Here is a 15985-nt window from a genome sequence, read left to right as displayed (position 1 = left end):
TGAATGGGCAGATGTTTGCCGGCGCATTGGAGCCGTATTTTCGGACGTAATTCGAGGTTAAAACGCCCGAATTACGTCCGTAAATAGGGTGTGTGAACCCAGCTTTACTTTAAAGGGGAACTCCATTTTGAGACGGTATAGTGACATCCTAACACTGCGCTTGATGGTGAAGTTAACAACCCCTTGAAATCCCAATTGGGACGCTACTTGTATAGTCCACCAGATTGTGGGCTCCAGAAGAACATTGAAATTCTCTACTTTTATTTTGTTTCTGTGTTTCAAAAATACTTTTGTAAAGTCCTTCAGTACAGAGAACGACCATCTTAACGTTATTTCATTTGCTTTTTGTTAAATTGATCAGAGGATAAAGAGTGGAGACCACTGATGTCATGAGCACCAGTTTAATCAGAAGGACTAGGTGATGTACAGTTAAGGATCAGTGCATGGTGCTTACAAAGGTTATGTCTTGCTTTACTGTGGTAACATAATGCATGGAGCTAAGGAGATATTCACATGATCCATGGGTCATCTAGTATGTGTTTATTTCAAACATCACAAAACAGAGCGGGGCTGGTAACTGATGTTCTAGAGCAGGGATCTCCAACCTGTGGTTTTCCTACTAGTGAAAACCTACAATTCCCAGTATGTCCTCACAGACACAGCAGTGTTTTGCACAGCTATCCTGTAGCACTGGAGGGCCATAGGTTTCAATCCAAACATCTGCATCAAATCAATCATATTGTCTTGGGTGAGTTTCCTATGGGTACTGGTGCTATAATAATGATGGATAATAAGTGAATAAAGGCAACAGTAACCCAGCGACAATTGCCACACTTGCCAGTTCTCTCATGATATCCCAATGCACTTTTGGAGCAAAATATGAACCAGGGATATTAAAAGAGAAAAAGCAAATGCAGTCCAATGAGGGCTAGAACGATTTAAAATACAATTTTTATTTTAGATGTATTGATTTCTGCTGTAAGCGCCTCCTTGTTCTTCTGAGCACCAGTGTCCACTATAGTCACTTTGTATATAAAAAGAAAAAATTCTTGAGAAAAGGCTTAGATTTAAGGAGTCTCTAGTGGCATAACTACTGCTGTAGCAGCCATAGCGGCTGCTACGGGGCCCACGGCATGAGGGGTCCGTGCCATCTGCCATGCCCGGTGGCGCCGCTGTGTGTCAATATACAGGAGGATTGCTGTGTAGCACTATATACATGGGGGGGGCTGTGTGTCACTATATACAAGGGGGGCTGTGTATCACTATATACAAGGGGGGCTGTGTAGCATTATATCACTATATACAAGGGGGGATTGCTGTGCATCACTATATACAAGGGGGGCTGTGTATCACTATATACAAGGGGGGATTGCTGTCTAGCAATATATACAAAGAAGGGAATGCTGTGTGGCACTATACACAAGGGGGCTGTGTGGCACTTTATACAAGGGGGGCTGTGTGGCACTAAGGGGGGCTTTATGGCACTATATACAAGGGGGGCTGTGTGGAACTATACTAAGGAGGGGCTGTATGGCACTATTTACAAGGGGAGGAGGGCTGTGTGTGGCGCTATATACAGGGGGCTGTGTGTGGCGCTCTCTACAGGGGTCTGGGTGGAACTATATACAAGGGAAGGGGGCCGTATGGCACTATATACAAGGGGGCTGTGTGGCACTAAGGGGGGCTGTATGCACTATATACAAGGGGAGGAGGGCTGTGTGTGGCGCTATATACAGGGGGCTGTGTGTGGCGCTCTCTAAAGGGGTCTGGGTGGAACTATATACAAGGGAAGGGGGCCGTATGGCACTATATACAAGGGGGCTGTGTGGCACTAAGGGGGGCTGTATGGCACTATATACAAGGGGGCTGTGTGGAACTATACTAAGGAGGGGCTGTATGGCACTATTTACAAGGGTAGGAGGGCTGTGTGTGACGCTATCTACAGAGGGCTGTGTGTGGCGCTCTCTACAGGGGTCTGGGTGGAACTATATACAAGGGAAGGGGGCCGTGTGGCACTATATACAAGGGAGGGGGCTATATGGCACTATATACAAGGGAGGGGGCCGTGTGGCACTACATACAAAGGAGCGGGGATGTGTGGCACTATATACAAGGGAGGGGGCTGTGTGCCACTATATACATGGGAGGGTGGTGTGGCACTATATACAAGGGAGAAGGGCTGTGTGAAACTATATACAAAGGGGGACTGTGTAGCACTATATACAAGAGGTCGGCTGTGTAGCACTATATACAAGAGTGGGTGCTGTGTGGCACTATATAAAAGAGGGGGGCTGTGTGGCACTATCTACTAAGGGGGAGCTATGTGGCGCAATCTACAGGGGGCACTATCTACAAGGTGGTCTGTGTGGAGGGAGGGGGCCCAGTCAAAAGTTTGCTATGGGGCCCAATCTTTCCTAGTTACGCCCCTGGGAGTCTCATAGGTGTTTTTTTCCCTCTGGGTTCTAACCTACAGTAAGCACACAGCCCTAATAATAAATATTTTATGATACTTTAGTTAGTAATTTGTTAGTAAACCCCAATAACTCTAAGATCTCATACACACAATGCATGGCGTATTATGAACCCATAGCTCTCTCCTAGAATACCTGAATAATGTGGTATTTAATTGAACATGTCACAATTTTTTCTCGTGGCTTCACACGGAATCTGTGAGAAAAAAAACATCCATTTGCCTTTATAAAATTAGAGGCACACAGAGGTAAAGTATGAGCCCGTATTGCAGATCCGTGTGTAACGACGCTGGCTGGCCACAAGACAGCAGGACTACAGTAGAGCCGAATTGTGAACAAAGCGGACAGTCGAGAGAAGGGAATTTTGGAGCACATATCACAATACTGACACGCAACAAAAACAAGAAACAGGAACTCAAGATGAAGATGTCAGAGGGATGTTGAGAAGAAATGGATGATGGGTGATGATAACAGTCAGGGATGGTAACCACGGATGATGGATTATGATAACAGTCAGATGATGAATACCAAATGGATGATGATAGATGATCTCAAGTGAACCCTAAATAGCTTTCCCTATATCTATCCCTGGATCTGTCCCTAAGCACTGACTCACACCCCACTAACCCTCACTATCCCAAACACTGTCCCTAATAGAGTCTCTAATCTGCCGATATTATACCTAACACAACATCAGGAATACAATAGGAACCAGAGGCAATAAAAACAGCAAAAACTGTTCGCAAACTAAGGGGAAACTAGGTAAGCAGAATGGAAAACAATAAAACTGGATGAAACTAATCAACTTTAAATGGCCACTAAATTTTGGAACAACTTAGTCTAAAATCATAGTATATTTGATCCTGAACAAATCTGCAAATCACTTTGATTTTTTTTTTTTTTACATTTTCCAATCCAAAAACCTGTTTGAAATCTCTGCCACTAGGGGTCTCCCTTCTTTATAATTTTCTGTCCACTCACTGTTGCTTAGGCAAACCCGTCTTTAGCAGCAAGGGTGCCGAGACATCATACAGACTCACTGTCAGAGACTGAGGCTGGAGGGAAGGGGGCTCACTTCAAATAGCCATATCTCGGGCTGTGGACCACCGAGAACAACTGGAGATATCACCAGTTAAAGATATAAGGGAATGGGAACTGTAAATTAATATTGTATACAGCTTCCATTCCCGACTGTTTTTTCAACTGGTGATATCTCCGATTCCGTCACAGCTAGAAATCCTGGTGGCATATGAAAGATAAGAAACTCAGCTTTCATATGCCACCAGAATCACGATCACAGTTCTAGGTGGTACACAGCCCGAGATATGGCTATTAGAAATGACCCACCTTTACCTGCGCTTAGTGAGGCATCAGTCTGTAGCAATGTGTTACTGGCAGACTTGTAAGTTTTGCCCATGCCCCCAGCCTCAGAGAAGAACATAAGTTGGGGTGCAGACAGAACAGGGCAATAAACAATGGTACAGCGCTCATAAAGGGTTACACAGGTACAGAATGACCTCTCAATGATGTCTCTGCATGATTTTACTGAACTCATCAAAATTCAGGTACCCTTAATGGACAAAACCCAAAAGCAAACACGGACTGATGAAATACTTAGGCAGAGCTTGAAAAAACACAACTCTAGACTGGAACATGATCTGACTAGCACATGGCAAACTCACATAGAAAGTACTATAACTGACGCCCTCAATCTGAGGCCAGGGATTCTTAAGGACAGGCAGACCAATCAAGTCGCTCTTTCTAAACGAGAGTGTGGTCATCTGACCTACACTGATGAATCAGCTGTTCAGTAGTAGCCTCAGCAACTGCCCTAGCCTCTGCTCAATAGCTGGGAGGTGACGAGTGTCTAGTTTTCAGGGATGGCCAGACATCCATAGTCAAGTTTGCAAAGTCAGGTTTAGTTTTGCAACATTGGTGAAAGCCCCCAATTGGGATTCTGTAGTTCCTATGGGCCTCTCTTCACACTGGTCTGTTTGAAGAAATTAATTCTCTGTCTACACTTAGGCTAAATGTACACGACCGTAAAATCGCCCGTAATTACGGGTTAATTCATTTCTATGGCCGATGGACACCTTCCTATAGAAACGTTCCGGAAAAAAATAGGGCCTATTTTTTTATTATTATACGGACCGTGCTCCCATACTTTATTATTGGAGCACGGCCCGTAAATATGGACGGCTGTCCGCGGCCTGTCATGCCTAAAAGCCATTAGTAGACAATATATGACTGCCACAAGTAATTTAGTCCATACATCTGACTGAGGCTTCATGCACGTGGCATATTCTGTGGGCTGTCATGTGGTGCCTATATGAGACACCATATTCTTTTAGGAAGAATACACCCGTAATACGACATGCATTGCTTTCACTTTGGCTCAGGGGCTTTTAGGGTTTACACATACAGTAGCTGCTGTATTACTGAAGAAATTGTACTTATACTTCTATTCAACTATCTTCATTGAAAAATGTAATTTTTCCCTTTCTGTAGTGAAAAAAAATTTGTACTTACCTGAAATATTTAATTAGTCAAGTTCAAAGGCAACATATTTCCGTCGGTGCAGTTGTAGGATGAATAGGAACTAAAATCGACTGCAATTCTATAGATTTTTTGGATTAATACTGCTTTTTCGGTCTCTAAAGGATTATGTTAGTTTGTTGCTAGACATGCTCTATCAATGGCCAAAATCTTGTATATGGCCAGCTCCCTAGCTTTTTTTCCGTTAGACATTCGGTTCTATCAATGAACCCATTGTCTGAATTTACTACTACTACTGATTTTATGAGGGTCTGTGTTCTGTCAATAGTGAATGATATCACAGTAGTCCCGTTCATTGATAGATATGAACCATCACCAAGGCAAAAACAGAGTTCCAACAACCAAGCTTCTGAAAAAATGCATATTGCAGATGGTTTTTCAAGGGCTTGTTCTCATTAGACAACCATTCTCAATATGCCCAAAAAAGGTTATTTGGATTTTATAGAGGGGTATTGTTACGTAGGGTTCGTGAACCCACTGGGCCGTAGCGCCTTGGCGGTATGGCAGCTGGCCAACAGGGCGCAGGTCAGAGCCTATAGTTCATATAGGGTACCTGTGGCAGCTCGGACAGTATCAAAGTAGGAACTAGGCAGCAGGTAGACGTCAGGCGTGGAGAAGCAGGACAGGCGTGGTATACAGCACAGCACGGCTACAGCTCAGCACGGCACTAGATCAGGATACAGGTTACAGGATACAGGAACAGGAAACACTGGGAGCAGGAAACACTAGGGGACCATTTGCAAGACAAACTTTGAATACGACAACAATGCTCAGGCGTGGGATGATGGGGCTGGGGCCTTCTTATAGCCCAGGGTGCTCTGGGAGCAATTAGCTCAATCTCCAACATGCGTGCACTCTGACTTCTTAAGTCTGGACTGAGCTTGTGAGCGCACCCTGGTGGTCACTGTGGAGCAGGACGGCCGTTTGTGCAGACATCTCTTGAGAGAAGGGCGTCGACTGGATGGAAGGAGTTCATGGTCAGCGACCACGGACGTTACAGGTATCTCCTCATGGGGACCTCACTATTTTAGCCCGAGCAGAGACACTTGGAAGAAGAGCTCTCTTTCTTGAGAAGCACCGGCGCCCATGCCTTACCCATTCATTTCAATGACCACGATATAGCTTATTCTGCTAGGAAATACTTAAGAAGCTCCTCCAGCAATAAGAAATAATTACAGTAGGTCCAAGAAGCAAAATTATAAGCAACTGTTAAATGGGTTTTCCCAAGATTAACATTTATGACCTAGTTACATGATAGGTGATAAACGTCTGATCGCTGGGGCTCCCACTGCTGGGACTGCCACCGATCACTGGAACGGGGGTTATGAGCCCCTGTTCCTCCTCTCTGCACTGTCGCAGCGAGGGGAACTTTAATGGTGGGGTGAACGAGCATGCGTGGTTCTGCTCTATTCAAAGTCTATGTGAATGAAGGAAACAGTTCTCAAGTTGTCTTGTCAGTCCCATAGACATGGAATAGTGCATGTATAACTGGCGCTTTATTCAAGCTCCTCCTCACTGCGGGGGTGCAGTGCGGAGGAAAGGGGGCTCGGGACCCCAATTCTAGTGATCGGTGGGGTCCCAGCAGTAAGGCCCCCAGAGATCAGATATTTATTACCCTGTGGATAGGTGATAAATGTTAATCTTGGGACAATCCTTTTAAGTTCAGTAGCCGTATTGATCTAAGATTTCTCTTGTACTCTCCTCTATAATCTTAAAAATAATACAGTACTCTATATTCTGGTTCATCCATTAAAGGAGTTGTGTCATGATAACAACCACTTTCCAGATGCAATAATAGTAGAGTGGGGTAGCCCAGTTGGGATCATCCTCTATGAGACAGAACTGTGGGAGCGGTTCCCACAATGGCGGATGCAGCCCGTCCATACATTAAATGTCTGGTCTCCCATTGATTTAAATGGCCACATGTAATGGCCGCAGTTGGAGATACAGGGGAAATGAATGGCTAGACACAGCTTCCCCAGAATAACAGGGTTATTGTTCTTTGGTACTTCATTAGTCTTAGGGTCCTCTTACACAGCCTGACATGGGCCATATGAACGAGCGCCGATCAACGAGACTGCTTGTTGATCGGCGCTCGTTTGCTCCTTTCACAAGGGACGAGTGATCGTTATTATGATCGCTCGTCCCCATACATTTCCATCATGTCGGCAGCACGTTTACAATTTTACACCGGGAGATGTGCTGCCGACCACGATAATATTTCTTGCAACATAAACGATACAATCAGCCGATGAACGAGCGTTTGCTTGTTCATCGGCTAATCGTTGTCCTGTTTACATTGGGAACGAGTGTTCATATTTGCCCGATAATTGGCCCGTGTAAAAGGGCCTTTATTTTTCTGATTCATATAAATTGGTGGGCTCGTATAAGAAAGGCTATCCAAGAAATCTGAAAGTCACTAATATAAAGACATTGACTGTTATGTCAGTGTTAAAATGCAATTAGCTTTTCATCAAAATAACTATGAAGCTAAATAAAGACACTTAGTATTAGTCATGCTGTGGGAGACTACTAATCAGGGGCGGACATACCGCATGTGCAGCCGGTGCAGCTGCACAAGGGCCCCGCGTGGGAAGGGGGCCCGTTCCTCTGCTGGCCGACTCAGTTCTCAGCTGCGCGATGCTGAGGACTGAGACAGAGGCCCGTGGACCACTGGCGTAGCTATAGGGGTCGCAGCGGTCGCAATTGCGACCGGGCCCCGAAGCCAGGGGGGCCCACGGCCCCCCGCACCACATCAATAAAAAGTTACTATAGTAACTCGGGCCGCGGGCCCCTGTTACTATAGTAACATACTTTACTTACCTTCCTGGTTCCGGATCGCAGCGGAGGTCCTGACGTCAGGCGCTGTGCGCAGCACATGACGTCACAGCGCTATGCGCCGCGCACAGCATCGAGACGACAGAACTCCCGCCGCGGCCGAAGAGGAAGGTAAGATAGCCCTGACTGGCGGGGTCCGACTCCTGGGACCCGCCAATCAGCTGTTTTGAAGGGGCCGCAGCACTCGTACGAGAGCTGCTCCCCTTCATTCCTGTCACTTCATTCCGGTCACACTGTGAATCGGTTTCGGCGATTCACAGTGTGGGCGAGTAGTGAAATGAAGGGGAAGCAGCTCTCGTACGAGTGCTGCGGCCCCTTCAAAACAGCTGATTTGCGGGTCCCGGGCGACACATCAGCTATTGATGGCCTATCCTGAGGATAGGCCATCAATGTTTAGGGACTGCACAACCCCTAAGCCTACGATGTAGCAGGCTTAGGGGGCCCATGAGACAGGATCACAGATTGTGTGATGCTGTCTGCTGGGCCCTGTATCTAAGCCAATCACATGGTAGGCTTAGATACATGGCCCATGCGTGATCCTGTCTGCTGGGCCCTGTATCTAAGCCTACCACACTGTAGGTTTAGATACAGGGCCCCAGCACACAGTAATCTTATACTGTATAAGATTACTGTCTGCTGGACCCTGTATCTAAGCCTACCTTGTGGTAGGCTTAGATACAGGGTCCCACAGACAGTATCACACATGGGCCCTGTATCTAAGCCTTAGGGTATGTGCACAGACACTAATTACGTCCGTAAGTGACGGATGTATTTCGGCCGCAAGTACCGGACCGAACACACTGCAGGGAGCCGGGCTCCTAGCGTCGTACTTATGTACGACGCTAGGAGTCCCTGCCTCGCTGTGGGACAACTGTCCTGTACTGTAATCATGTTTTCAGTACCGGACAGTTGTCCGGCAGCGAGGCAGGGACTCCTAGCGTCGTACATAACTATGATGCTAGGAGCCCGGCTCCCTGCAGTGTGTTCGGTCCGGTACTTGCGGCCGAAATACGTCCGTCAATTCCGGACGTAATTAGTGTGTGTGCACATACCCTAACACATGTGTTACTAATCATTTTTTGTGTGTTTTCTTACAGGTTCGGTCGTTGGACTACGGCGGATTCCAGGACTACTTCGATGACAGCTTTTTTTTTATTAATAAAATGGTTAATGAGGGTTGTGTTTTTTTTTTTTATTTCAATAAAATATTTTTTCTATGTCTTTGTGGTTTTTTTTAAACTATATTACTACCGCCTTAGTAATGGCCGCCGGCTGATTGACAGCATCCATTGCTAAGGCAGGGCTTAGTGTTAGCCGGTGCAGAGGCTAACACTAACCCCCTTTATTACCCCGGTACCCACCGCCACCAGGGGTGCTGGGAAGAGCCGGGTACGATCCAGTACCTGACCATCTGTAGTGATGGTCGGCCACTGGGGTGGCCGCAGGCTGGTATTATCAGGAGGGGAAAGGCCAGATACAGTGGCCCTTCCTACCCTGGTGATGCTAGGCTGCTGCTGCTTTATTGTATCTGGCTGGTTATGAAAATGGGGGGGACGCCACGTCATTTAAAAAATAATTGGAAAGAACGATGTCGGGTCCCCCCCAATTTTCATAACCAGCCAGATACAACACAGCAGCAGCAGGCAGCATTACAAGGGTGGGAAGGGCCACTGTTTTTGGCCTTCCCCAGCCTAATACTACCAGCCTGCGGCCACCCCGGTGCCTGCCCGTCACTACAGCTGGTCGGGTACTGGTTTGTACCCGGCTCTTCCCAGTACCCCTGGTGGCGGTGGGTACCGGGGTAATAATGGGGGTTAGTGTAGACTCTGCACCGGCTAACATTAAGCCTCGCCTTAGTAATGGAGGTTGTCAATCAGCCAGCGGCCATTACTAAGGCGGTGATAAATAAGTTTAAAAAGATACAAGCACATAGAAATTTTTTTTATTGAAATAAAAACACAACCCTCATTAACCATTTTATTGAGAATAAAAAAAACGCCGTCATTGAAGTCCTCGTATCCGAAGTCCAACAACCGAACCTGTAAAAAAACCACAAACACACAAAAATAATCAGTAACACATAAAGAAGCAAAATTATTATTCTTACCTTTCCTGGGTCCAGCGCTGGAGCCGCAATGTCAGCGAGCTGGGCCCTGTATCTAATCCTATCATGTGTGATACAGTCTGCTGAGCTGTGTATCTAATCCAATCATGTATGATACTGTGCTGGGCCCTATATCTAATCCGATCATGTGTGATACTGTCTGCTGAGCCACTGTATCTAATCCTATCATGTGTGATACTGTCTGCTGAGCCACTGTATCTAATCCTATAATGTGTGGTACTGTCTGCTGAGCCACTGTATCTAATCCTATCATGTGTGATACTGTCTGCTGAGCCACTGTATCTAATCCTATCATGTGTGGTACTGTCTGCTGAGCCACTGTATCTAATCCTATCATGTGTGGTACTGTCTGCTGAGCCACTGTATCTAATCCTATCATGTGTGATACTGTCTGCTGGGCCACTGTATCTAATCCTATCATGTGTGATACTGTCTGCTGAGCTGTGTATCTAATCCTATCATGTGTGATACTGCCTTCTGAGCCACTGTATCTAATCCTATCATGTGTGATACTGTCTGCTCAGCCACTGTATCTAATCCTATCCATAGTTTATAGGGTCGTAGTGCTATAGATATGCTATGCTGTCTCCTATACACACACTTTTTTTTGGGGCGGACACATATGTATTGGGGCTATTTCCCGGACATTTTAAGCCCTGAGGGTATGTTCACACGGCAGCGTCCGTTACGGCTGAAATTACTGTGCTGTTTTCAGGAGAAAACAGCACCGTAATTTCAGCCGTAATGGCATGTGCAGGCGTCTTTTGCTGCGTCCACTACGGAAGTAATTGAAGCTGGTTTTCCATGGAGTCCATGGAAAACGGCTCCATTTACATCTGAAGAAGTGACAGGCAGTTTTTTACGCGCCGCCTTTCGACAGCGGCGCGTAAAAAAAAATGACCATCGGCACAGAACATCGTAAGACCCATTCAAATGAATGGGCAGATGTTTTCCGACGCTTTTGAGCCGCATTTTCGGATGTAATTCAATGCTAAAACGCCCAAATTACGTCCGTAAATAGTGTGTGTGTGAACCCAGCCTTAGTGACGCACCGGCTGCTAGTGCTGCATTGTTGGGTCACTTAGGAGACCCAGCGATGCAGCTGAAAGCGGACCGTCGGCCATGAGAAGTTTGCGGGGTGGGGGGGGGGGCCCTGGCACATTATCTGCACAGGGGCCTTTTGCAGTCTGTGTCCGCCACTGCTACTAATATAATGTCAAGGTCAAGAGGCTGCATGAACAGCTCCTGTTTTCTATTTTCCATATTGTATCGAGCTGAGTAGAAGTGACACCTTTGACTCCAGTAATGTTTTGGATTAACCAGTATGTGCCATAAAGTGTGAGGTTCCAAGTGTACGATTGTCCAAGCTCATTACATCCATTACCACGTATGTGTCTATGTTGTGGAGACCTAAAAATAAGTTAAAGAAAAAAAAAACCCTGCTCCTTCTCCACCCTCTCCCTCTCTTTCCCTTGGTTGATGTCTTTAGACACAGGAGAGACCGAACAGAAGGTCGCTCAATCTCCACCGAAAGCAGCTGCGGTGAAAAGACCGGAAGACTCCAGGAGCAGAACGAGCTTAAAAAAGCCGCAGTAAGGCTCCATTAACCATGACACTGCTGGTTAATGTGAGTATGAATCCCGATATTTGTATGTATTCTCCAGACACTCCATAGACGTAATATTCCGGTTTATGAGGTTTAGTTGTTTTCTTAAGTCTTTTGCAACTTTTACTTAATATTTAATTTATATTCATAGACTTTTCGTAGATAAAATTGGTTGTTTTTGTGGCCCTTGGACAGCAACACACAAGTGGAAAGCACAGAACATTGTTTTATTGGATTTAGAAAGGGATTCTAGAATTCTATTATAGGACATCACATTACAATTGTCGGCTGGATGAAAAGAAAACCATGGCCCTTCTCCCCTATAAGAGTAATACAGCATAAGAGGGAACATGGACACGACATTTCTCTGTCGGATCCTGTATTAATTCAACAGAAATAACCTCTGTATGTCACCATTTGATAATAAAGGCACATGGAGGTACAGTAGGGCGCCATAGGCATCCATAGGTGCTTCATTTTGGCTTTATTGTGTCAGTATATGGCAACTTCTTTTTATGTTGTTGTTTTTTAAATGTTAAAGAGGACCTGTCACATCTCCTGACATCTCTATTTTTAGTAAATACTTTTATTCCCTATAAAAATAAAAATTCTAGAGCATATTAGAACTTTGCTTTCTTCAATTCCTCTGTTATGCCTCCTGGAAATGTATGAATAAACTGCTAACTGGGGCGTTAACATTGCCCTTCGCCCCACACAGTTCGGCACTGTCAGCACTGATTGGACAGTGCCAGTCTGTGGAGGGACACACCACCAACTGGTAACACCCAGTTGACATTTTCTTCATACATTTCTAGGAGGAATAACTGAGGAACGGTACAATTCAGAATTCAATGAAAAGATACTTCGGCATTGTTATATTATGAGCAATACAAGTATTCACTAAGACAGACGTGTTACTAGAGCTGACAAGTCCTCTTTAAATTGAGCTTTCTCAGTGTTAGGACCCTCTTTAACCTCTCAAAATCTTACTTACCTTGAGGCCACCATTTCTGATACCTAAGCTGCTCCTCGGGTAGTGAATCATCCCAATACCAGCCTCATGAGTTCTATCAAATAGAGCGAGAATTTTCTTAGAAAACTCTCGGGAGAAGATGTCAGGTAAAGTGGAGGTGGATCAGCAAAGACTTCAGGTACAGTGGCCCCATGGTAAGTCTCAAGGGTTTGCAGAGGGGCGCCAAAATCCTGTCTGAAGCCATAAGGTTTCGATTTTGTCCAGAGTTTCACCAACTTCTAAAGAGGAGAATGTTAACAGCAGGTAAAAGCAACTGTATCCATGTCAACTAAGCACAAGATACTAATTCAACCAATGTGCATCATCATCGATAGGTCAGAATAGTTCCCTGGTTTATTTTGCTCCACTCATGCATTTAGGTCTCTTATTGGAAGTCTTTGGTCTTGGTAAAAATCTGGTTTCTCAAAACATCAGACTTATCTATAGCAAAACTAAGCTGAGAGGCTGCGTTACCTCTTCTGACTCATAGGTCATGTGAATAGATATTAAGGCAACCAGCAGAAGAAAGGAAAAATGCCTGAAAATGCAAATATTCCTTACTGCCTCGCTGCAGGTTGTGATTGTATGTGGATTGCTACATTCATAGATGGGCAAACATAGTAGGAGGGGTCCCTAAGACTTCATTCACATCTGCGTCAGGGCTCCGTTCCGACGTTCCGTTGGCCCCTTCCGTCGAAACGGAGCCCTGATTGACACACACGGAAACAATAGGTTTCCGTTTCCATCACTATTGATTTCAATGGTGACGGATCCGGTACAAATGGTTTCTGTTTGTCTCCGATGTGCAAGGGTTCCGTCTTTTTGACTGAATCAATAGTGCAGTAGACTACGGTATTCATCCCATCAAAACGACGGAACCCTTGCACAACGAAGACAAACGGAAACCATATGCACCAGATCCATCACCATTGAAATCAATGGTGATGAAAACGGAAACCTATTGTTTCCATTTGTGTCAGTCAGGTCTCCGTTCCGACGGAAATGTCCGACAGAACGTTGGAAAGGAGCCCTGACGCAGATGTGAACGCAGCCTTACACATGCAAACCTCCCTAAGGCCTCATGCACTTGACCGTAATTTTTTTTTAATTGCGGATAAAATATTGATCCATTCATTTCTATCGGCCACAGACACCTTCACGTATGTTTACGGGTATGTGTCCGGGCCGCAGAAATGACCCCCAAAAAACAGGAGATGTCCTATTTTTTGCATTTACGGACCGTGCTCCTATACTTTTGAATGTGAGCACAGTCCGCAAATGCGGGTGACAGTCCATGGCTCGCCCACTGCCCGTCCGTGCAATATTTATTGCCCGTAAATACTGCACAGCTGTGTGCATGAGGCCCTAGAGCAGTTCAGGAGAAAACATTGAGTAAACTGTAAAAATTCTGTCACCACTAGGGGGAGCTCACTGCATATTGATGTATTATTGAGTTCAATAGCAGCTGTATAAATCCCTATGCAGTGAGCTCCCTCTAGTGGCAGCTGTGAGCAGACAGAATGTTATTATTTAATTGCATGGTTTTATAAAGGGAGGCAGGAGATTTGGAGCTCTGTATAAGAAAAACAGACTTCTGGACCTATTTAGATTAAATACAATAAAATTATAGGTACACTTCCTGCCCGAGACCACCACTAGTAACCCCTTCACCATCCTAAACTATATAATACTAAATTATATTATTTTATTATATTAAAGGGGTTGCCTCATGAAGTAAAACCTCTGTCCATATGGCCTATTAGGTCGTATGGACATCATAGAGGGGGGTCCAGCTGGAAGAGCAGCTCCTGTTCTGGTGGACTTGAGCCGTCCATGTATCAAATGGATAGAAATTCATCTGAATGGCCACCATGTAATACTCCATATCCCCTGCAGGGCCGCTGCAGGGGAAATGTCTAGCCAGATAGGGCTTCCCCCAGCAAAATAAGATGTTTGCCATTGGATTCGGATCTGATGCGGCTACAATCTGAAATGGATTGTCTCTGATGATAGAAGGAATGAAGTCATTTTGATCCCATTTTCTGTGATTCTTTATGTGTATGGAAATAAAGCACCTCCTCTGCTGCCAGGATCTGCAAATATCAGAAAGTGGCAACATTATAAAAACTATTCTGAAGGTATCCATGGATAATAGTAAACCAGCAGGATTATAGATTAATCTTTGGGTGTGAATGGAGACAGTGACATAATATAACTCAAGATCATTAAGAGATGATTAGAATGGTTGTTACAAAAATGTATGAGTTATAAAAGTGACCGGTGGAGGTTCAACCACTGGGATCCCGGCATATCCAGAGAATGGGACCATTGATCGAAAGCGGCCGTACATGAGTCGTCACTCTCCATTAAAATAAATCAGAATTTTGGAAACCTCATAGGAGGGAAACTTCCAGGAAGAGACAGGACTGTCTAAATCAGACAACCCCCATTATTATTGAGTCCTCTTGGTATTAGATGTCCAGCATAATATGCACACAGCCAACTAGGGCCCACCAGAGGAAATGATTTTGAGGGTGTACATACAGGACATTAATAACATCTAATACGTTATTTGTGAATCATCCCGAAGAAATAGACCCTGGTGGCAAGTGATTGACTCCAAAGTCACCTCCAAATGACGTTGTCTTCTCCTGGACCTATGGGACCCATTATTGTGTCAGTGTCTGGGTTGTGGATCTTCTGGAACTTTTGGTGGGCCAGTCCGACCTAGCCAGTGTGTTATGGATAGTTCCTGCCTGGGGCCCCCATCCCACCTCTGTGACCCAGATCCCACCTGACCAACAATTGCATCCACATGTAGGAGAGGCGTCAGTGTATGTGTGTGACCCTCTCCACTGATGTCTTTAGGAATTATGAAGACTCCCTTACACTTCAAAAGAAAGAGCCACATGCATGCGTGGACAACTCTGCACCTCTTTTCGGCTGGATAAAATCACTAAATGGTCATAGCGGCTGCTGACGCTAGTATGAGATAGAAGAATATTTATATGACCAAACCCTTTATCACAATGATAATACAAGAATCATAGGAGGGTCAACATTCAACTCTTTGGAGACTGTCTAATGCACCATGCAAATTAACCACAGCAATAATAATAATCATCTAAAAATGTAAGATAACGAATACAATAACATAATGCAGGAGTTCAACAATTCTTCAAGAAACGTATCATTTACAGGAATTCAATCAAGTACTTAGCAGTCTGGTCAATCCCAGTTAGAGGGGTATAAAAGCTGGAACTGAATGAGCCAAAAAGAAGCAGAAAACACATACAGGTCACTTTCAAGACTATCTGCAAGTTCATGAAACAAACTTTCTTATAGAAATCCGGCAGAGAAAACAAAGTCTAATCCTA

At 45.0% G+C, this 15985-nt stretch overlaps 1 protein-coding gene across 7 annotated transcripts in view; it reads left to right on the top strand.

Annotated features, from left to right (window-relative positions):
- The window catches only part of REEP1 (receptor accessory protein 1), a 219947-nt gene that overhangs the window by 194007 nt on the left and 9955 nt on the right, over window positions 1-15985 (top strand). Inside the window, exon 8 of one of the 7 annotated variants that reach the window (XM_075856561.1) lies at window positions 11480-11617. The exons of 5 other annotated variants lie outside the window; for them this stretch is intronic. In XM_075856561.1, the coding sequence (XP_075712676.1) occupies window positions 11480-11586 (107 nt within the window). In that variant the 3' untranslated portion in view covers window positions 11587-11617. Of the gene's footprint in view, window positions 1-11479; window positions 11618-15985 lie in introns of those variants that run through there. One more of the 7 variants, XM_075856534.1, reaches the window with a different exon arrangement.

Source organism: Rhinoderma darwinii, chromosome 1 (genome assembly GCF_050947455.1).
Source record: "Rhinoderma darwinii isolate aRhiDar2 chromosome 1, aRhiDar2.hap1, whole genome shotgun sequence".
Lineage (NCBI taxonomy): Eukaryota > Metazoa > Chordata > Amphibia > Anura > Rhinodermatidae > Rhinoderma > Rhinoderma darwinii.
The sequence above is the reverse complement of the archived record's forward strand: the minus strand, read 5'-3'. Positions and strand labels throughout refer to the sequence as shown.